At 56.0% G+C, this 22,323-nt stretch overlaps 1 protein-coding gene across 1 annotated transcript in view; it reads left to right on the forward strand.

Moving 5' to 3' along the window:
• Window positions 1–59: 59 nt before the first annotated feature.
• AHR (aryl hydrocarbon receptor) overlaps window positions 60–22,323 on the forward strand; it is a 38,611-nt gene continuing 16,347 nt past the window's right edge. The window contains exons 1-3 of the mRNA XM_044679920.1: window positions 60–291; window positions 6,430–6,617; window positions 15,809–15,936. Coding sequence (XP_044535855.1) covers window positions 224–291; window positions 6,430–6,617; window positions 15,809–15,936 — 384 coding nt within the window. The 5' untranslated portion in view covers window positions 60–223. The remainder of the gene's footprint in view (window positions 292–6,429; window positions 6,618–15,808; window positions 15,937–22,323) is intronic.

The raw sequence follows: 22,323 nt of genomic DNA on the forward strand, positions 1-22,323 counted from the left end.
CGCGGGGCCCAGGAGCTGAGCTAGTGCGCCTGCGCCCTGCCACCTCCCTCCCACCCCCCCCCCGCTGCGCGCGCCCGCACCCCTGCTGGGCCACCCTTCTCTTCGCCCTGCCGCCGCCACTGCTTCCTCACCTGCGGCCGCGCGCCCGCCTGGAGCCACCTGCGCCCGCCGGGGCCTCGCGCGCAGCTCGCACTCCGCACCCGGAGCCGCCGCCACCGCCGTCATGAGTGGAGCAGGCGGTGCCCACATCACCTACGCGAGCCGCAAGCGGAGGAAGCCCGTGCAGAAAACGTAAGGAGAGAGCGCCCGGGACTGAGGGAGGGAAGAAGGGACGGTCCGAGGCGCCAGCGTAGAAGCCGGTGTAGGCGCGGGACGGTTCGAGCTCACTGCTCCCTCCTAGGAAACCCAGCGGGCGCCGGGGGCGTGGGATGGGGAGGAGACCCCCGGGCTGGCTCTCTGCGGCCCGCTTGGCCCATCAGGGGTCAGAGCCAGGGGAGGGGTCGGTCTGGGGTCCAGGGCGGAGCCTCTTATTCTGATTCCTGTCCCCCAGAATGCAGGAGCAGGGTGGGGGAGGGTGCGCCCGCATCTATCTGTCCGGGGGCCCCTTGGGGGGATGGTCTGGGCGGGAATCGAACCGAGTCCTGGGACCGGTGATCCCGGGGCGCCCATCCTGTCCACTCTTTGCCCCAGCCCAGCCTCTGGACTCCGGACAGGGCGACCTGCCCTTCCGGGGTGGCCTTGGAGGATCCGTCACCGGGGACACCCAGAGCTGCGGAGTCTCCCCCAGAAGTGTGTGTGGCGGGGGGCTGTTCTATCTTTTTATGGATAACAAAATCCCCCTCCCCCCCCCCCAGAAATAGCTTCTCTCTCTCGGTTAACCCCCGCAAACTCTCGACGTCCATCTGTGGTGGTGTCCTAGGCTCAGGGCTCCTCCGGGTTTGAGGGTCTGGAGGGGAGCGGAGTTCCCGGGAGTTCTCAGAAGCCCGACGTGCAGGGCTCCGCCCCTTTGTACTTTCCGTCCCGGTGAGTTACCTGCTCCCGGCGGGAGCCCAGGCTGGGCTGCGGGCCTCCTCTCCCCACTGCTCCGTTCCCGGATAGCGCTTCGCCAAGTTTTTACAAAGTGCATCTCTCCTCCGCTGGCGGCGCTTCGGCCGCCCCGCCGCATCCCTATTTTCGTTTATCTTTATCTTATTAAGTTCACGTCTTGGCTATGCGGTCGAGCCCGACCAGCGCACCTACGTTTTGAAATATCGACCCGCAGGAATCCCCGCGGATTTCACAACCGCCTGTAAAAATGGAAGCGCGCCTTGTGCGTAAACATTCGGGGATCCCAGCAGACGCCGCCTCCGCGGACTGTTTGAAGTGGCTGCAGCGAACTGCAGTTCGAAGGAGAACGTTTTTCAATACGAAATCGCTCCCTTCGGTTTCTGGGAGTTCCTCGGAGGCCTCCGGGATCCTTCCTCCTTGGGTTGCCTGAAAAATCCCAATCGGCATCACCATATGAAGTGCCCCGACTCTGACAGCCCCAGCTTGGGACCCTGTGCCTGGCACGGCGCTCTTAGCTGCTGTGTCTGGGATTTCCTGCCTGCATTGGGAGTCCTGGGAGGGGCAGCCTGGGAACACGGAAAGAGAGCCCTTCACCTCCTCCGAGACACTTTGGGCAGCGTAGAGCCAGTCAGGGCGCTTGGATGCTGCTGTGTGTGCAGGCCTGGCCCCTCTGGATTAAGAGTGCAGATGGCAAATGTGCTCGGAGTCGAGGTTCCCATCCATCCTCCGGCTATTTTCTACTAGGGATGATCCTCCTAGAATGGTCTCTAATGGGCCCCTCCTGGTGAAGGTTCTTAAGAAGACAGAATGCCAGAGTTTTCCCCTGAATTCTGGGAGATGGCCCGGTTGTGTGGCCCACTCCTAGGACGGACAGTTGAGTGGGCTCTTCCTTAGCCCATCCGAGGGACAGTGAGGGCAGAAGATTGAAGTGGCTTCTCTTTGATCCCCAAAGAAAAGGGAAGGTTTCCCACAGCCATCTTTGATCTCGGCCACTTCCTGCCATCCTGCCCCCAATAGGATGAGCAGTGGGACAAGGGAAGGACTTTTCCCTCTTTCCACTTCACCTCCTTTTCTCCCACTTCTTTGCTGTTGATCTCTGATGGTTTGCTACAGTCAGGCCATCTCTGATAACACAAATACCTTCCGGCCACCCGTGGGCATGGGATTGGTGTGGGCCGTGGGAAGGAGGCCTGGTATGTGAGGGAGCCTTTGGGTGCAGGAGTGGGGTCTGGGCACTGCTTATATGCCAAGAAAAGCCCCCAGTTGTCCAAGTCAGTGTTCTTGAGTGGCCAGTGCACAGGGACTGGGGGTGGGAGAAGATAACTCATTCCACTGACTTTATTCTAATTTGAAGGATGAATGTGAATCATCGGGCAATTAAACACAAGAAGGAGGCCCGCTCCCTACCAGAATTCTTGTGGGAAAATCCCTAACACTGGACCAACTTTGGTCAACAGTTTTTAGCACTTAAGTCTGAAAATCCTTTCCCCGAGTTTTTCTTTTTTGGGGTGAAAGTTTTGTGGTTGGTGGATGGCCCAACAGACCCCTTAAGAAAGCCCCTCTGCTTGGCTCACCAGAGCGTCTGGGGGCACCTGGCATTCCCTTGGATAGAGAGGAGCCAACTCTGGAACTCCCTTCTTTGGAAAAGCTGTATGACTTAATAGACAGCCATCCCTTTCACTGAAGAAGCCAAGGAGAACCTTTCACTGGACTGTGCCTGAAGGGCGGCATCTACTTGGCCCCTTCCTAGCCATGTGGGCACAGCAGACAGAGCTCCGGGTTTGGAACCAGTGGGCTAGGGCTTGGATGGTGGCCCTGTGGGCCCTTCTCTGCCCAGTGGAGGGGAGGCCTGGGGCGGGGGAGGGCCCTCTCTCTGTGCTCCTGATGCCCTGCCATGTGCCATCTGCTGTGGTCCCTGAACAGTGTCAGCTCCCCCCAGTGGCCAGACACCTACCCCTCCAGCAGCCTCTGGAAGATCAGAGGTATTAGCAGATCCTGCCACGATGCCCTGAGAGTGGGCACAGCAGACCCTTGTGGAAGGAGCCGAATCCCAGCATCCCATGGAGTCCATCCCCTGCCCTCAGACTGGATCCCCAGCAGAGCCATCTGGGCCTGGCAGGGGCTATTTTTAAAGATGACCCGACATGGAGTTTCTCCTCCAGCCTCCCTGGACAGCCCACTTGAATGTTTCATAACAAGCTTCTGCTCCAGCATAGAAAATGCCCAAGTGTTTGTGTTCAGACCCATTTTCTTGGTGTTCGTGCTAACCCTTTATTAGGGCGTTTTAAGCCTTCCAGGTTCCTCATGGGAAGACAGTGTGGAGCCCAGAGCACAAGATGGCTGTGGTGGGGCCCTCCTGGGCTGGGGGTTGGCCTCCCTGGTGCCCCTCAGCTGGGCCCCTGCGTAAAATCAAGGGCTCTCAGGGCCCTTCCGGGGGCCCCCACTTCCGATCTCCTCAGCCTCCCGGCTCTGCTAGCTCGTTCCTGCAGACACAGAAGTCACCTCCATTGTCCTGTTGCCCAGCTTAGACTCTCCAGTTTTTTGGTTTCAGGATAACCAATCTGGGGCTTATTTCTATGTATTTGAGGTTTTATGTTGGCAGGACAATGTGAGGACTGCCTGGGATCCTCCGTCTCCACACCGGCTCTTTAGTGTCAGAAAAGCTTTCGTGGGGAGCCCCGCTGCGGCTCCGGGGAGTGTCCCAGAGGACCCCCTTATCAGACAGGAGGCAGGAAGAGGCTAGGCTGGAGCTGGCGCTTCCACTTGGGAGCTCCGACCTAATCTGCTGCCTGAGGCCAAATCGACAACCCAGGCTGCCCCAACACCTTCCTGAGCCTCGAGCCTTCGGGGCTCCGGGTCCTCCTCCATCTCTCCCCGATGCTTCCTGTGCACGGATGCACACACGGGTGCTTCTGGTGGGCGAAGAGATGCGCTGCTCTCCTGCCCACTGATCCAGTGAGAACAAGAACTTCGGAAGGAGCGCAGAGAAACTCCAGCATCTCCGTCTGCCTCGCTTCTTCCTTGGAGCCTGAGACCCAGGAGGGCCCTCATCCTCTAATTAAATCAACGTTTCCCCTCAGGCTGGCTGAGCCTTAGTTCTATGTGGACCTAAAAGGGACGTCAAGTCTTTATTGTGAGAAAAGAGAACCCAGTGAGGTCAGGCATTTGCTGGAAGGCCACACAAGTAGTCAGAAAGTGGCAACGCTGAGATTCAAACCCAGATTCACAGACTTCCAATCAGGCCTTTGCCATATGAATAAAAAATCCAACGCTTGTCTTGATTGGGGGTGGGGGAGGGGAGTCAAACCCCTCTGACATGCCTCTGGGAGCCAGGAGGCAGATTCCCCTGGGGATGGGCAGCCCCTGAGGGTCTGGAGGAGGCTCTGATTTGGGCAGAGGACAACCTCCCCCCAGCGGTCCTGGGTGCTGCTCGTGTGCCCTGCTGCATTCACCAGCCTTTCTGGTGCCAGGGGCTCAGTGATGCAGGCTGCCCTCCCTCCAGGAGTCGGGGCTCGTGCCCACATGGCTATCCATCAGACTCCGGGGCTGTTGTGTGGGGGATGCCCACACTGGGTGCCAGGCCCTCAGGGGCACGGAGCTCTCTGGCAGTGGGCCTCCAGGGCCCCGGTGCACTAAGGGGGCGCCCCTGGAGAGGGCGGCCTGACTCAGGCCTGACTGTGGACACAGGAATCCAGCCAGGGAACTGGGCACTTTAGGGCAGGCGGATTGGAAACCCCTTTGGGCCAGCAGCTCTGTATTTTTCCTTTTTAAAGTTAATTTCTTTTTTAAGACGTTGACCTTCTGTCTCAGAATCGACGTCCATCAATGAGGGCTGGGTGGTAGGGGTCAAGTGACTTGTCCAGGAACCAGTGAAGGCCAGATTGGAACCCCGAACCTCCCGTCTCCGCGTCTGAATCCCAGCAGGAACATATTACTCATCCCTGTGTTTCCTGGGCCTCGGCACCAGGCTCAGCACCTGGACTTGCCCTGTGCAGGATGCCGTCCTCCAGGGCTCTGGGGTACCCAGGGGAGGCAGAGGGAGAGCCGAGGTCCTGGAGGCTGGGGGCCCGGGCAGAGCTGCCGGCCTCATAAAGGCTCAACCCGGGCTGCCCACTTCAGACTGGCATCACCCTGTGCCATCTGCCACCAATAGGGACTGATTCTTGGCATGGCGGCAAACAGAAGTCTTTTTGCTCTCCTCAGAGTTTGGGTGCATCTTCCTGCCCGGCTACGCGGCCCCAGGAAGCGCCCGACGGTTGTACCATGTGCTCCGAGGGCTGCTGGGCCCGGACGCCCTTTTATAAGCAGCCAAGTGCTGGGAAAGCCCCAATGACGGCATGGCGCCGGCCAAGTAAAAGATGGCGCAGTGCTTTGGAATTTTTAAATGAGGTGGATGGCTTTGGTTCTCAGCATGAGCTTTATTTTTGAGTCGATCTGACTTTAATCCTTAGCCAGCAAAAATATTATTTTAAATCCGCAGAGGGGGATAAGTGACCTGTCCAAGGTCACCCAGCTAGGAAGTGTCTAAGGTCAAATTTGAACCCAGAACCTCCCTTCTTTAGGCTTGGCTCTCCGTCCACTGAGCCTTCTCACTGTTCCTCCAGTAAAGATTTAAAAAAAACAACAACAATCTATGAATGGAATTTGAGTTTGGCAGTACGTGCCCCACTTCACACCCAGAGTAGCCAGAGTGGCGCCACCTTGTTTCAGTGACATGTGTGAGAACAATGATTTCCCTCCCTCCGTCTCTCACCCCCAAGTGCCTGCTCGCTTCACATTGCCATCCGTCTGCCCGTCCGTCCAGCTGTCCGTCCATCCGCCCATCCGTCTGTCTATCCACCCATCCATCTGTCCATCCGCCCACCCCAGTTTCATCGGGCTGTGCTAGGACCAAGTAGGGACGTCTGGAGGGGTTTCCCACTGGGTCAGAGAGCCTGAGAGGCCCCACTTCTGTCCAGCAGCAGCTAGAGGGGGTGGGCCGCAGCTCTCGGCCTTCCTGATGGAGTGGCTCTCGATGGGCAGGCCGTCCGGCCCATGTGGAGCCTCTGAGCAGTGGGGTTTTGGGGTTTGCCAGGCCTTCCCCGCTTCCGTCCTGTTTGCCTCCTCGGGCCTCTCATTCTTCAGGAGGAACCAAAGCTTTCGTTCCGCCATTCCAGGCAGGAAGGGGAGCGGGTGGCCTGCGCCTTTGGGCCCCGCGTGTGCCCGAAGACTTCAGGGGTCTCCGCCACAGGCTCTCCCGAGGCTGCCCCAAGGCCGGCCTCCCAGAGGAGAGCCTCTCACGGCCTAGCAGGGGCTCTCCATGGGCAGACGGGCCTGCGGCAGGGAAAGGCAGGAGCAGTCGAGGCCTTGTTGACGTCTGTCTGTGTGTGTGTCCTCCCCCAGAGTAAAGCCGGTCCCCTTGGAAGGAGTCAAGTCCAACCCTTCAAAGAGGCACCGAGACCGGCTGAACACCGAGCTGGACCGGCTGGCCAGCCTGCTGCCCTTCCCCCAGGACGTCATCTCCAAGCTGGACAAGCTGTCCGTGCTGCGGCTCAGCGTCAGCTACCTGCGGGCCAAGAGCTTCTTCGAAGGTGAGTCGCGGGAGGGTGGCTCTGTCTACACTCGCTCCTCAAGGGGGGGCCTTCACATTTTAAAAAGAACCCCCCATCAGCCTCCGGGCACAGGCCACAGGGCGGCCCCCAGCCAAGGGCCCTCGGACTCCCCAAATCGATTTTCCAGCCTCACATATTTAACCGGAGGCGGCGCTGAAGTGAAGAATGTCCCAAGCCTGAAAAGCGTCGGTCAGGCGTGTCCTCCTGCGAGTCCCTCTCAGCTGGGCAGAATCTTCACTGACTGCCCATCCTGCGCGCGCACACGCACACACACACACACACACACACACACACACACACACACACCCCTCTGGATGGACAGACAGGCCTACACAGAGATACAGGAAGAGACACATAGGTAGACAGGCAGTTAGACAGACAGACTGACAGACAGACAGATCGATTACCCTGATAACATCTAGCCAGTTGGATCTGCACTCAGGGCTTTCTCACCGAGCCCTGTTTGTGGCTGTGGCCCTGGTTTCGGGGAGGCTTTGCGACAGAGGACGAGGCGTCCGGCCCACTTGGGGTTACAGTCCATCCCCTCACTCCCAACTAGCTGGTTAACCCCTGACAGCCTCAGTTTCTTCATCAGTAAAGTGGGGGCAGGATTGCACTTGGCTTCTAGGTGAGAAAACGTACACCAAAGGCTCGGCCTGCGTCTCCCGACTCCGAGCGCCGGTTCTCGTTCCCGGAGGGGTGTCAGGAGCGGACGCTGCTCTGGCCGTTGGGGCGGGCGCTCACCTGTGTGTGACCCCAACAGGTCGTCTGGCTCTGGGTTCTGTTCCAGCCTTGCCCGTTTGCTTGTGCCGCCCATTGGCTGGTGCTCTCAGGCCTCAGGGATGACCGCTGCGGGTGGCGAGGGCAGCTCTGCCGGGATTCCCTTGTTTTCACCCGAGGCCTTGTGCCCCCGTCGGGGGAGCTTCCATTGAGGGCCCTTTGCAGCACGGGCCCGAATTCCCAATGAGGCAGCTCAGAATGGCCCTGAGAGGCGACAGGGAGCAGAGGGGGGGGCTGGCATCAGAGCTGTCCCAGGCACCTCGGAGGGGGCATTTACAGACGAAGATTACCAGTCGGTGTCACCCCCCGTGGGTGCCCCTCATGCCCCTTCCTTGTTCAATCCGTGTCCCTGGAGCAGCGTGTGGGCAGTCCAGAGGCTAGCGAGGGCACGAAGGTGCTATGCCCATGTCCATGAGGCCGTCCTGAAGGCGAGCAGCCAGGGGCCGGAGCCCGGACTCCCCTTCCCGGCAGCCGTGTGTTCACCACTCAGGACGGGGGTCAGCCTGGCGAGGAGGAGGCAGGGTCAGCGTGACTGCTGCAGCCTCTGCACAGCCGGTTCTGGCCCAGCCCCACCTCAGAGGCAGAACTAGAGGACCGGGAGAAGCCCTGCCCTGGGGAGAGGCCTGAGGACTGGCGAGTACCGATGGTCAGCGCCGGAGCCTGGAGGCAGGGGAAGTATACAACGAATAACAGGATGCCAGGATGCGAGGCGGGTGCGAGGGGACGCGGCGGAAAGCAAAGTATAAACGAGCCATCATGGGATCCTGCTGAAAAGGAAGCCCGGCTGTGCTGGAACAATAGATCCTTCCAATAAAACAGTCCCAGCCAGGCCTAGTGTAGACACGAGCTGGAGCTCCTTCCTGGCCCTGCCAAGACCTGTCCCAGAGAACTCGAGGAGCTTCCCAGGATTCAGGGGACACCCTGAGGCCCCCCAGCAAGCTGTGGGGACATCAGAGAAGGGAGAAGCCCTGTCTGTAGCCCCAAAATGCAGCACTTGCCAGCATCGACTCATGACAGAAAGACATCGACGTCCTTACATCTGTATGACCGGTACATGGAGGAGGAGTGAGAGAGACACAGACAGACACAGTCACAGAGACAGAGAGACAGAGACAGAGACCCAGAGAGACAGAGACAGACACAGAGACAGAGAGCCACAGAGAAAGACAGAGAGACAGAGAACACAGACAGAAACAGAGACAGACAGACACAGAGAGCAGAGACACGCACACAGAGGGAGAGAGACAGAGGCAGAGGGAGAAGAAGGGAGGAGAGAGACATTCATACAACAGTTTCACAAAAAGGAAGGAAAATCTCTAGACTTTCCCCACTTGTTTCCATTCCATTTCTCTTGGTCTCTGATTTGGGGTTCAGGCTCCAAGCTGGCCATCAGGTATATCTCAGCTGGGCAGGGGGGTGCCAGTGATGGAGGGCTGGCTCAGGGTTGGTAGAGCCGGGTTCCAATCCTGCCTCTGACAGGTCCTGGCTATGGTGACCGGCCAGGCACAGGGCTCCAGGCCCCAAAGGCTGAGCGCTAGAGGAGCTGCCACCATGCCTAGTAGAGGGGCTTCTCTCCCCTGGGAGTCCCTTGTCCTGCCCTGCAGGTCCGGCTTCTCGTCCTGGCCTCCTGGCTCCGGCCAGGCTCCTCCCTGGCAGCGCTGGTGTCTCTCCTTCTTGTTCCTGGCCTCCGTTTGGTTGACTCTTCGTAACCCAGAAGCCCTCTGGCCCATCCTCTCTCTACAGGCTCTCACAGACCTGGATTCTGTCTGTTCTCCGTCTGTGACACGCCAGACTCAGACCGTGGCCATGAAGCATCTGGCCTGGCCTGGCTAAGCACTGGGTGGCTGACCCTCCCAGGACCCAACAAGTCTTCCCTTCTTGGAAGAAGCTGCAGGACTTCCACTCAGTGGCCAGAGCTTCGGGGTCCAGAATCAGGGAGGAGCCTCGTTGGCTCCCCACGGCACACAGCAGAGCGGACCTGTGCAGGAAGCGCCCAAGGAAGATGGCACCGGGGTCGGGCCGAATCAGAACTGGGCGACTGGCCACAGATGAAGACGGGCCCCGTGGAAGGCACATTTGGGGCCCGAAAGGACAGGCGTCACCAGGGAAGGGCCAGCGGCTTCTTTAAAGGGCTGCGGCCACTCCAGCCCCAGAGTTCCCCACGGAGGGGGCAGGGCCCGGCCACTGGCCAGGTGTTCGAGTCACCCTGGGTATTTGGGGCTTCCCAGCCTGCCCCTGGCGTGAGTTTTGGGACTGGCCGTGGCTTCGAGGCCCTGAGAGTCTGAACCACCGCTGCCCCTCCAATCTCCTGCCTGTCCTTCAGCCTCCCGTCCTCCTCCTCCTCCTTGTCCTCTGCTTCAGGAGGCCTGGCCTGCTTCAGCAGAACCGCCAGCTTTGTAGGGTCTAACAAGCCCAACAAGGCCTAACAAGGCGGTGGGTTGTTCCGAGAGAATTCGGATCCCTCATGGAAGTTCTTGTCCCCAAGAGGGCGGAGGCTGGAGAGTGGCTGCAGCGCTGGGAGGAGGCGTGTCCTGACCCGGCCTGGGTGGTTAGGGACAGAGCGGCGTCCAGTGTCCAGGGATGGTTAAGGACAGAGCAGCGTCCAGTGTCCAGTGTCTGGGGATGGTTAGGGACAGAGCGGCGTCGGGGGCAGAGAACAGAGCCCATGGGGGGGGGGGGGGGGCGAGTTTGTGAGCTGGCACGTGGGCCTGCTTTAGGCCGAGTCCTTTCTGTGAGGCCAGGCCACAGGTGGTCACGCAGGCTCGCTCTGTGCCAGGCTCGGGCCCAGGCCTGAAGATAAGGAGAAAAGTGGAGAAGGCCGTGGGGCCTCGGGAGATGGCCGGACCCAACTGGAGAAGGGATTCAGCCAAGGGCGCCTGCTTTGAGGGATGCACCGTCTTGCCTGGCCGGGAGGGGCTCTGGGGCTGCCGAGGATGGTGTCATGGGAGGGGACGCTCTAGGCCATCCGTGTCCGGGTAAACATCCATCCAGACGCCCTTCCCCTGATGCCCGCTTGTCTGAGGGGTCTCCCCGTGGCGTCCAGGCTGTGGTCCTGATTATGCCTCTGGAGCAACACAGGCCTCGGGCTTTCCTCGTGGCGGACCTTGAGGGGAGCAGAGCCTCCGTCATGGCACCCGTAGTTAGCTCTGCCAGGGTCCCGGGCCCAGGGTCTCCCACCCCTCGATGCAGGGCTACATCCATCATACTGGGATCCCTGAGTCAGGCGAGAAGGCCGTGAGAGTCTACGGGTGAGAGCACTTGTGACAGGCAAACACACAGGAGGCAGAAAGCTTGGACTCGCCGAGGCGCAGGGTGGACCTTCTTCAGCCCAAAGGAGTACCAGAAATTCAAGGGCTCTGAAGTTTTTTGGGGTGCCAGTCTCTCAGCCCCCCTCATTCCATCCCAGACTGAAACCTCTGTGTGGTTCAGAAAGGTGTCAGTGAGCGAGGAGGCTGGTTTTGCACGCAGGTCCCCCTGACTCCCAGCTCCACCTGGGCCAGCAAGTCTCTTCCCCTCCTGGGTCTTAGGCCAGAGAATAACCCCTAAAGGGCCCTGTGGAAGAGCTCACTCGGAAGGCCAAGGAGAGGGGCCTGGGCTAGGGCCAGGGCCGGCAAGCCTCCTCCACTCCCGGGTCTTGGGCCAGAGGAAGACCCCTGATGCTGGTATCCCCATGGGGTGGCCTGTGCCCTCTGGCCTGTAGTCCAGTGATGAAAGAAAGAAGTGTGGCAGCCCCTGCCCCAGGGGCCATCATTCAGAAAGACCCCCAGCGGGTCTCATTCTGCTTTCTGTTAGGAGCTGTGCCCATTTATAAAAGCCTGCGAGGCCCCGTGATGCCAGTCGGCCTGGAAGCCAGTCGTGCCCATTTCTGTCTGCCAGCAGGGTCTCTGGTCATGGCACTCCCCCAGAAGCTCTAGCATCAAGGGTCAGGCCCTCTGTTGGACATTCAAGGCCCTTTGCTGCCAACCAGTGGTCTCGGCCTCATTGCTCCTTTCCATAATGTTTCCCCTCTGGGTCATTCTGGGTTTGGGAACCCCCAGCTTTGTGTCCGTCTTTCCGTTTTTCCCATTTCCCATGTAGAGAGGGGCATTTCTCTGCTAGCTCCAGGCCCCTGCACATTCCCAGGCCCGGCACAAAGCGGGGTTTGACCCAGCCATATGGTGAGAGAGGAGTGAATGGAAGTGAGAGTGACCAGGGGGTCCAGGCCCTGGCCTGGGGGACAGAGCGGGAGAGGCTCATCCCCGCAGGGGCAGCATCTGCGGGCACCATTGGCAGAGCTGGGGAAGAGAGGGCCTTTGGAGGGGAATGGGGAAGGTCTGCCCTTACCTGGCTGGGTGGGAGGCACCGGGAGGCATTCACATCGGGGGGCTTCAAAAATGGGGTCTGGGTGGCCAGAGGTGGTGGGACAGAGAAGAAAAGACATGGGTTCAAGGCAGAGGGGAGGTGCCAGGGCCTCTGTGTGTGCCAAGGGCCCATGAAGTGCCAGGTAGAGCAGGGCCCTGCCAGCCCAGACCCAAGAGAGGTGATGGCGCTGCTTTGCTACCATGGCCGACTCCTGATGGGGAGGCCAAACTGCATCCGGCCCTGACGCTTGGTTCTGGCTCCCATAAATGGCCGTGGAATTCAAGTATGTGAAAGATGTAAACGTGGAAGGTTTAAAAATATCCTTCTGCTCCTCCTCACTAGACTAAACTCACTCAGGGATGCTCCCTCCATCAAGCCACACCGTCAGGGGCTCTGAGGGTCATGGGAAGGCCAGAACGTTTCTGTGGTGAGGTCCATTGGGCAGCCCATGCCCGCCACTCACCAGCACCGCAGGGTCGCTGTTTCCAGCAGTTCTTGGGCATCGTGTGGCCGAATGGCCAAGATCTGCATTGAAGCTATAATTAGGCATTTAGCATCCAGTGACCTCACTTTTGTTCTGGTTCAAATCAAACCTGGTTCTCCCTAATTGGACTTCTGGTGCCAACCCTGAGGGCAGCAGCCGAGGGCCTCTCACTGAGAGGAGCCTCAATCCCTTCCTGCATCAGGCCTGGAAGGAAGCTAGAGGCTCAGCCTGAATGGGATAGAAGTGATGGCTGGACTGTAGCCTGGGTGCCTAGTCAGGAGAGGCAGATCTGGGACTGTGAGCAGCGATTGTCCGGGCGTGGGTGAAGGGGGCTGCATCAGAGGAGACAAGGGGTGCGTTCAGGAGAGCCTACAGAGGAAACCTGACAGGCTTGGGCAGCATCTTGGATCTGGGGGCCCAGAGAGGGAGGAGTCCTCTGGGATGGGAGCCTAGAGGCCTGGGGTGCCCTGTGCAGGAACAGAGAAGGTGGGAGGAGGGGAAGTTTGGGGGTGGGTGGCTCCGTTTAATCTGCCAATGTGAGGCCCACTTCAGGGGACCAGGAGCCCCTAGAGGTGTTCAGGAGAGAGGTTAGGGCCGGAGCAGTCCAATGGGGAGCAGCCGCATCAAGATGGCTGATGAGTTTGTGTGAGCGGTGAGATCACTGAGGCGGGGAGGACGGAGGGACGAGAGGTGAGGGCACGGGCCACGGTTGAGGCCCAGTTACGCCTGGGACCTTTCAGAGGGAAAATGCGGGGAGCCGGTCGTGAGGGACAGAGAACCAAAGAAGAGATGGTCTGAGCCATGAAGAAGAAAGTTAAGGATACTTGACGGCAGCCTCTCCGGGTCCCTTTTCTGCTTTAAACACAGCCAAAACAGCATGCAGAGTCGTGTCAGACAGCCGCAGCCAGTGTCTGTGGAGTCGCTGCTTGTGGGCTTCAGAGTTCTTTGTGGAGAGGAAGGCCTGTGCTGGGTACCCGGGCATCTGGGCCTGGCTGGACATCTGGGCCTGTGCTGGGCATCTGGGCCTGTGCTGGGCACCCAGGCATCTGGGCCTGCGCTGGGCATCTGGACCTGCGCTGGGCATCTGGGCCTGCGCTGGGCATCTGGGCTCAGGCAGGTAAGACCCTCTCCCTCCCCCGGCATTATCGGCTCCCAGAGTAACTGGGATGGTTCTGGTGCTGTAGATTCCCAGGAGCAGCGCCGTTCTGTGACTTGATGGATGCAGCCCATTCTAGGGGATCATCAGTGAGGGATTTTAGGGGTGATCATTTTGGCTTCCTTTTACTCGCTTTCATTTTCACTTTTCATTTCCTTCATGCCATCACGAGGGTGTCAGCTCTCTGGCCGTCCTGCCTTCTCTTTGTTCTCTGGACTCTGGAGAGGCGACTGCCGCTGCTTCTGAGGGTGTCTCCCAGGCTGGGGGCCCGTCTGGGCTGGGACCTGCTGCTGAGTCATGGTTTCAGTATCAGCCATGAGGCCAGGAAGGCCTGGCAAAGCCGATTCTTTGCTCCTGGATCCCAGGGTCAGCCCTAGCTCTGGAGAGGGGGCTCTGGATCCGGCTCTTCTCCGCCCTGGGTCTAGTCCCTTCTCCATGGAATCATAGTTTAAAATGGTTAATTCTCTAGAAACCCCCCTGCAGAACTCTAGTGCTTCTAGAACATTCTAGATCTAAAGGCCAGGCAGCTCTCCTGGGGCCGGGGGGCGGCTGTGGGCTTCTGCCATCCAGGAGTCGTCCTGGTGCCAGGAATGAGCCTGATGATCTGGGAGCAAAGAAGCAGCTTCGCCAGGATGTGCTGGCTGCCCCTGGAGCTTCCTGTGGGAGCAACGCTGAAGGGGCCCAGGGCTCCTCAGGAGCTCAGACAGGCTGCTCTTTCCATCCCCCGTCCTAGCCACGACAAGCGCCGGCCCTTTCCTCTGTGTAGTCAGCAGTCAGCAGTTGTATTGGGATCTGTACCCGTCCCCAGCCAGAGGGCTGAGGACTCCAGGGTTCGCTCCCGCCTCAAGAGCTTCTGGTCCTCTGTTGCTGCCATTTTCACGGCCCCTCCTCGTCCCTGTAGTGGCTGGGGTTGCTGGTGAGGGAGATCCCCTATTCCAGACAGCAGGCGTCCTCTCAGGCCTCCTGAGGCCCCAGAACCAGCCCGAAGGAATGGGGACATCGGCGGGGATCTCTGTCTGATCTCGGACCCTTTGAGGATGGCTCTTCTCGGGGGCTGACGGGGAGCCACCCTGATCATGGCCTCTCTTAAGGCCTCCCACAGGACGGTCATCTGTATGCTCAGAAAATGGAGGCCCGGCAAGGCCCAAGGGCTTTGTCTGGGGCCTGCTCCCGGCCTGGCTCTCTATTCTGGGAGGGGAGCCCCTTCGCTGCCCCAGGCGGTCAGGATGGACCACTGTAGAAATGTCCTGTTGGTGGGTGCTCACGGCTACTGGAGTCTCATAGAATTCAGAACTTTATCGGAGTCGAGCCTCTAAGACGGCGCAGGGGAGCCCTCTGCGGTGCATCCTTATTGGCCTTCTCCGAAGCCCTTCAGGGTAGAGCTGGAACACCTACCTAGGAGGGTGGAGAGCAGGAGAAAGACTCGCTTCTCTGGGGCTCCAGCCACCCTGTGCTACTAGGGGCCCGCTCTGGGCCAGACGCCGCCATGAAGCCAGGGCTCAAAGGAAGGGAGAGGCCGTTCCTGGCCTCCGGGAGCTCCGTGTCCGCCGGGGGCCACACGTGCTCACCCTCCTGCCCTGCGGCATCTCTGTCCTGCGGCAGCCTCCCTGGCAGTGCACGTTTCACTGGGCAAACCCGGAATAAATCAGTCAGAGGAACACGTAAGGCCGTCTGCACACCGCGGCGTGGCTACTGCAGCGAGTGTGGGATGCCCACACTGATTCCGGTGTGGGACCTCCTTCTGGCGGGGATGACGAGGCCGCGCGGCGGGAGTCACATGGAATCCGCGAGGTCGCGGCATGGGAGCGGGAACGGGCGGGGGGGGGCGCCAAGGCAAAGGGAGCAGCTTGTTTTGTGGAGCCGGGGGAGGGGGGAGGGGACGTCCCATGGATGGGGCTCGGCTGCTGCTGGGCTGCCCAGGAGGGTGGGTCCAAGGCCTGGGAGCTGCAGCAGGGCCCCGGGTTTGAGCAAAGAGCCTGAGGAGGGGAGGATCCATTGCTGTAAGTCTCATTTCCTGGGAGCCGATGACGTCACAGGAGTTTGTGGCCAGAAAGAGGATGAGCCGTAGTAGGAATCACCAGCTTCATGCAGCTCTTGCTGCATGCCGGGCTCTGCGCCAGTCACTTTACTAATATTCTCTCACTTCATCCGCACAATAACCCTTCAGAGGTGCCCTTATTAGCCCTATTTTACAGAGGAGGAAACTGAGGCAGGGGTGAGAGACTCGCCCAGGCTCCCTCCGCTAGCAGGTGCCTGACGCTGTTTGATCTTGGGTCTCCCTGACTCTGTCTGGGATGTTGCTGTGGCGCCCCAAAGAGGGGGTGGAGGTGGAAAAGGTCCTCTCCACCCTGGTAAACACACCAGCCAGCGACAGCTCGCTAACCCCGTCTCCTTTTCCCCTCTTCTCAGTGGCATTAAAATCTCCCCAGGCGGACAGGAATGGAAATCGTGAGAGCAGCAGCAGCGGTGGAGGCGGCAGTGGTGGCAGCGAGTTCCAGGATGGTCTGCGCTTGCAGGAGGGGGAGCTCCTGCTCCAGGTGAGGGGGAGGGGAGTGGCTTTCCCCCTTTCTTTTGAGAGGGCGCCTCAGGCTCACCCTTTAATTTATTGGTCTATTAACAGTAAAATAAATGGTTGTCTTCAGTTTTATCAGTCATGGCATGGATTTTTTTTCAGAATTTCCAATTTGGTGTGTATTGGGGAATTTTTAATTCATTCTTTTTTTAGTTTTTTCACTTGTGTGCCTGATGATTGGCCTGCTCCCTCTCCATTTTACTGCTGTCAGCATTTAGTGACAGATTCCCCCAAGGACTGCTGGAGTGTGGCTCAATCCATCGCCTCCTCATCCTCCTTAGATGGTTTGGTTCTGCTGGTGACCTCTCTTATGGACTCTCCTCCCTTCTGTTAGCGCCCCCTTCTCCCCTTCCTGCCCCCTAGAGGGTCAGACAGATTCCTGTGGCCAGCAGAGAGCATGCTCTTCCCTTTGGGAACCATTTCAGATGAGAGGAAGGTTTGAGTGTTACCCACCTTCCCCATCTTCCCTCCACTGTAAAAGCTTTTCCTCCTTTTTATTAAACTGCTTTTATGTGAGATATTTTCCCACTTGTCCCCTCTCTCCTTCCTTCTCCCAGGCATTCCCTCTTTCCTTCCTTAATTTTATATTTTTGAAATCATCCCATTATAGTCATCTTGCCCCCAGGCCGTCATCCTCCTTAGATGTTCCAAGTGTCCTCTTCCCACTTAGGAATGTAAGCAGCCCTTCTAATTTCGCTTTTAGGTTACCTTTTTGTGCTTCTCTTGGGCCTTCTATTTGAAAGTCACATTTTCCTTTTTAGCACTGATATATTTGCAACAGGAATGTTTGAAAATTCTCCATTTCATTGAATATCCATTTTTCCCCTGAAAGGAATATACTCAGTTTTGCTGGATAAGATATTCTTGATTTTGCTCCTTGTTCCTGTACCTTCCAGAACATCACATTCATAGCCCTCCAGTCCTTGATACATTTTATGTAGTATAGATGCTACATAGATCTTGTGTTATCTCAACTAGCCTCGTGATAATTTGAATTGTTTCTTTCTGGCTGCTTGCAGTATTTCCTCCATGACCTGGGAGCTCTGGAATTTGACTGTAATATTCCTGGGAGTTTTCATTTGGGATCGCTTTCTGGATTCTTTCAATGTCTGTTTTATGCTGCAGTTTGGGACTATCAAGGACTATTTCCTTAATAATGTCTTGAAACAGGATATCTGGACTCTTTCATTGATCATGATTTAGTCCAATAATTCTTTAATTATCTTTTCTGGATCTATTTTCCAGGTCATTTGTTTTTCCAGGGCCAGATTTCACATTTTCTTCTAGTTTTTCATTCTTTTGATCTTAATGTCTCCTGGAATCATTAGCTTCCACTTGCCCAATTCATTGAACTTTTGTACCTCTTTTTCCAGTTATTCAGTTTTGCTCTTAAGTAATTCTTCTCTTCAGTGGATTTTTCTGCCTCTTTTACCAAACTGTTGACTCTCTTTTCATAATTTTCTTGCATCATTCATTTCTTTTCTCAGTTTTTCCTCTGCCTCTCATCCTTGATTTTTATTATCCTTTTTGAGTTCTTGTAGGAATTCTTGTTGGAATTCACATTTTTCTTTGAGGTTTTGTTTGTAGCCTTTTTGGCAGTGTTGTCTTCTGGGTTTGTACCTTGACTTTCCCTATCAATACAGTGATGTGTTCTAGTTGGGTTCTTTCAGTTTGTTCGTTTGCTCCCTTTTCTAGCCTATTTCTTGGCTTTAAACTTTGTTAAAGGTAATCTCTGCTCCCAGGGAAGAGGGGCACGGCCCCAGGCCTCAAGCCATTCTCACCATCTGCAGGTTTGGGGGGCTTCCAAGGTGGTGGGATCTAAGGGCAGGTATGTATGGTCACTGCCCACCTGACCTCTGCTCTGGCCTTTACCCAGGAAGAGACCTTGTTCCCCTCCTTCAGTGTAACCTGAATTTTATTTGTGAAGCGTCCAAGTTTCCTCTCAATGTGATTTCTCTTTTTCCTTTCTCTGGGCCCAGCTCCCGAGGACCATGGAGCCAAGAGGTCTCCTCAGCATCTCCCCTCTTTCAGGGGCCTGGATCAGTGATTTCTCTGACTTGGGGCCTCCTGGTGAGGAGGCTCCAGCTTTTGTCTTCTTGGCATTTGTGGAGGCCCAGGGAGGCTTTGAGGGGCCTGCCGGGGTTAGAAGCTGGATCCCAGGCGGGCCTGGAAGCATTTCTGATGTTTAGGAAGACAGATCAGATCACCATCCCATAATATAAGGGCTTCCTTTGTGTCCTTAGCACTTGGCCTTGAGAGGAATAGGAGGATGGGACCCAATGGGGTATTTTTATCGAGGACACAGGCCATGCTGACCTATATATGCATGTCCACTACTAGCACAGAATGCCATTTTCAAGGAATTAAAGCTGTAAGTCATGAGGGTAGAGCCATGACAGAAGGGATTATGCCTTCCCCAACCCCGAAAGCCTTTTTTCAGGCAGATCTAGAAACACCCCAGACAAAAGCATGACAGAAAAAGTGGCAGTGGGTCACTTTGCTGACCCTAGTCAGTGTAGGGAATCTAAGAAGTCCCAGACCCTGAGGATGGGGTCTGGCAAGAGCAAAGGGTCTCATGGAGTCTTCCCCCTCCGGGGAGAGATTGTGAAGCCAGGCAAAGAGGAAGATGCAGATCTTCCCAGGGCAGTGCCTCCTGTCAGCTCTGGCCCCCACGCCTATGTTTCAAACTGCTGAGGAGGCGAGGAGAGCTGGAGGTACAGGGTGGCATTTGGGGCTAGGGAATGGCCACAGGACCTGGCCTGGATCCTGAGCAAGGACAGCTGTTGAGCCCCTGAGAGCATCCAATATCCTAAGAAAGCAACCCCGGGATGAGCCAGACCTTTGTTCCCAAAGGGGATGGAGCCTGGTCCTACCAGCAGATCAGAAGTCAGGAAATAGCCTGGAAGGATGCACCAGCTTCCCCCAAAGGACCACCCTCAATGGCCGTTATGTAGGAAAATATAAGTGAGGTAATGGGGTCACCAGGGATATTACAATAAACTAAGTGGTTTGTGGGATCACACTCTAGGATTTATGAGAGCCTGGACCAGGGTGAAGAGACCAGAGTTTACTGGATCTCCACAGGAATGGCAGTTGATCTTAACTGTCACCCAGCTTCCACTAGACCAGAGTATAGTAACAGGCTAACAAGGTAAAAGGGACTTAACAGCTTTAATTATGTTAGACTAAAAGGTGGGAAAGGATTTCTACACTTAAAATCTAAAGGATAAAACCACAGGGCAATGGGAGGACTTATTCTACTTAAACCTGGAACCTGCCAGGCTTGAGTACAGCTAGGACTTTGTGGCTTTGGGATTCTCACTGCAATCCAGTGATGATCTCTGGATGCCAGGAGTCAAGATGATCTCAGGTACCAGGTAGAGAGGGTTCTGCTTGAAGCACTGTCCTCCAGTTTTCAAACTTCTCCTCTTCTCTTGGCTCCGTAGATTTGTCCTTTTGCTAGATGCCACACCACACAGGATCCCAGGGGAAATCAGGAAGCAGGGTGTCCTTTGCTCTGAGGTCTCCCAGGCTGGCAACAGTTTTGCCCACCACTAATGGAGTCCACACTCAGGGCCCAGACAGACTTCCTCCTCCTTCATTCCAACCTGAAATTCCCAGCTCCAGCTCCTTCCTGCTATGTATTTAATTCCTAATCACTAGCTAATCTACTCTTACTTATAACAGTTACCATGGCCAATGCTAATGACAGAGCCCTCAATAAGCAAATCTGCAAAGAAAAACATAGTTTGGGCCTGAATTCAACTAGAATTCTTAGAAGAGATGAAGCAAAAAAAAAAAAATGTTGAAAATGTTTTAAATCAATGGAATATGAACCCTAGGGGAAAAATTAGAGAAGTTGAAGTGTGGGAGAAGGAATTGGAAAAGAGATTAGTAGCATGGCATAAGAGCTACCAAACCTTTGCAACAAACTTCCTGAAAAGTAGAATGTACTAAATAGAGATCAGTGAGGCAGCAAGAAATAGTAAGGCAGCCGGAAGACTGACAAAAGAGAAGAAACTGTGAGATGTTTTGTAGCAAAAACAACTGGCTTGGAAAACAGATAAAGAGAAAAATGCTTCAGAATCTCTGGACTGGCTCAAGGCTATCCCCCCATAAAGAGACTTGACACCCATCTTAAAAAAACTGCCCAGTGCTCTCTTGGAAGCCAAGGGCAACATGAGAAGAGAAAGAGTCCACCTCAAAGCAAAAACTCACAGGAGTATGAGCACTTTCAGGTCAAGTGAAAAATCTTGCCAACTTCTAGAAAGGAAGAACTCAGGGACTGGGGAGCCAGTCAGGATGGCACCCCATGCACAGCTTCCCTTCGAAGGGCTTAGAATGAAGAATCCCAAAAGGCAGAGCCTCAATCAGGCTTACACCCAAGAAGAGCCTCCTTAAACAATCAAGACTAACCCTATAAGAGAAAAACGGACCTTTGATGACAGGGAGGACTTCCTGATGAGAAGACCAGAGCTGCCTCGGAACCCTGAAGCTCAAACAGAGGCTCCAAAAGGGCAAAATATTGATTAAATTAAATTAAATTCCTGTCAGCAACAGTCCCAAAGGGAATATAATTGGACAAGGTCCTGGAGTGGTTCTTGTCTACATTCGGAGATTAGAAAGGGAAGGGGGAGGTTAGGGAAAATCGGGGTACACAAGGAGTCATCAGGACAAATAGAAGGTAGGATCAGAAGGAGCAGCCATCTGACCCAAGACAACATACGCACATACAGGTAGAGAAATGCATTTTATTCCACAGGAAAATAGGAGGGAAAGGGGAGACTGAGATAAGGGTGAATTAGAGGCAGGATAGGTGAAGAGAAGGATTTGTCCTAAATGAAAAAAACACTTCAGGAATGTACAGAAGAATGTATCGCTCTTTTGAGGTACCCAGTAAGGGGAACCAGAAGGAATACGCAAGGAGGAATGGTTAGACGAATCCTAGTGTGGAATATGATGATGAAATACTGTTATAATAATATGGGTTAGGTTTAGGGTTAGAAATCAGCATGAATTTAGGGTTAGGGTTATAAGAAATGAGGAAGGGGACACTTTCAGAGACACGGGGGAAGATTTGTAAGAACTGATGCAGAGTGGAGTGATGGCCACCAGGAGGGCGACAGCAGGGCAGACGGACAACTGGGAAAGAATGAGGACTGTGCAGTCCCCCATTAGCTGTCTCTCCCCCCAGCTCCCCCCCATCATTTGGTAGAAAAGGACATGAGGGTATAAAACCCCATCTTCCTTCTGTCTGTCGGTTCTTTCTCAGGAAGGGGCAGACTCCAGTCATTCTTCCAACGGTATTTCTGTCCTGCCGTGTCTGACTTCTCTTAGTTGTGCTCATTTTGCTTTTCATCATTTCATGGAGGCCTTTCCCGAGTTAGCCTGTTGGCCATTTCTTACAGCCGTCGTGCTGCCACCATTCACACGCCACAGCTTGCTCCACCACCCCGCCCCCCTCGTTGTGCTCATCCCCTTTCCAGATTTTTGCCCCCACAAAGGGAGCTGCTATCCCTATTTTAGAACATGTCATTTCTATTCCTTTTTCCATGATTGCCTTAAAGTAAACCTAACAGGGTATTGCTGGCTCCAGGGATCTACAGTCTGGGCAGAATTCCAAATTGTTCTCCTAATTGGTTGGCTCGCTCAGCAGGTCCCCCATCCATGGATGAGTGTCCCCATTTCCCACCTCCCCCCTGACGCTGGTTTTCTGTGAATGTGTGCAGGTTGGAGCGGCCTTCAAGGCTTCCACGCCACGTCTCTCACGTTCATTAGCCGCCGGCATTTCGTCCTGCCTTGGGGTTTTGCCCTGGCACAACAGCGATGGGACTGTAGATCTCACATCTGTATCCAGATGTTGCTTTCCTGTCTGTAAAAATAGAATCATTTTCCTCATTTGTGGAGTTATTTAGGATGAGATGAATCGACAGCATCAGGAAGCCACAAACATGAGCTTGGACAGCCTCTGGGAGAGGGCGGAGGTCCGGAAGGCCTGGCGTGGGCAGGTCCGTGGGGTCAGGGTCACACGCCCCAATGACCCATCTCCAGGGCTCACGGGGCAGAGTGGCTCCAGTAATCAGAGGTCGAGCTCGCCCTCCGAGCAGCAATGGTGAAGCAAATGTTTGAGGAGCATCTGAACAGGGTTCCCCGGAGGCCACGCCGCCCGACTTCACAGGGGATCGAGGGCCTCCGCCCCTTGGGGTCAGCCTCTCGATTCTGAGGCTGCTCAGAGGGCTCGCCAGGATCCTTCTCAGCTCTTTCGGCATCATGACAGCCCAGGAGAGTCTGCATTCTGTGGGTGCTGTCTATGGGGGCCCCAGGTCACCTCCCCCCGCCCTGAACCCCCATT

The sequence above is a fragment of the Gracilinanus agilis genome, chromosome 5 (assembly GCF_016433145.1).
Source record: "Gracilinanus agilis isolate LMUSP501 chromosome 5, AgileGrace, whole genome shotgun sequence".
Lineage (NCBI taxonomy): Eukaryota > Metazoa > Chordata > Mammalia > Didelphimorphia > Didelphidae > Gracilinanus > Gracilinanus agilis.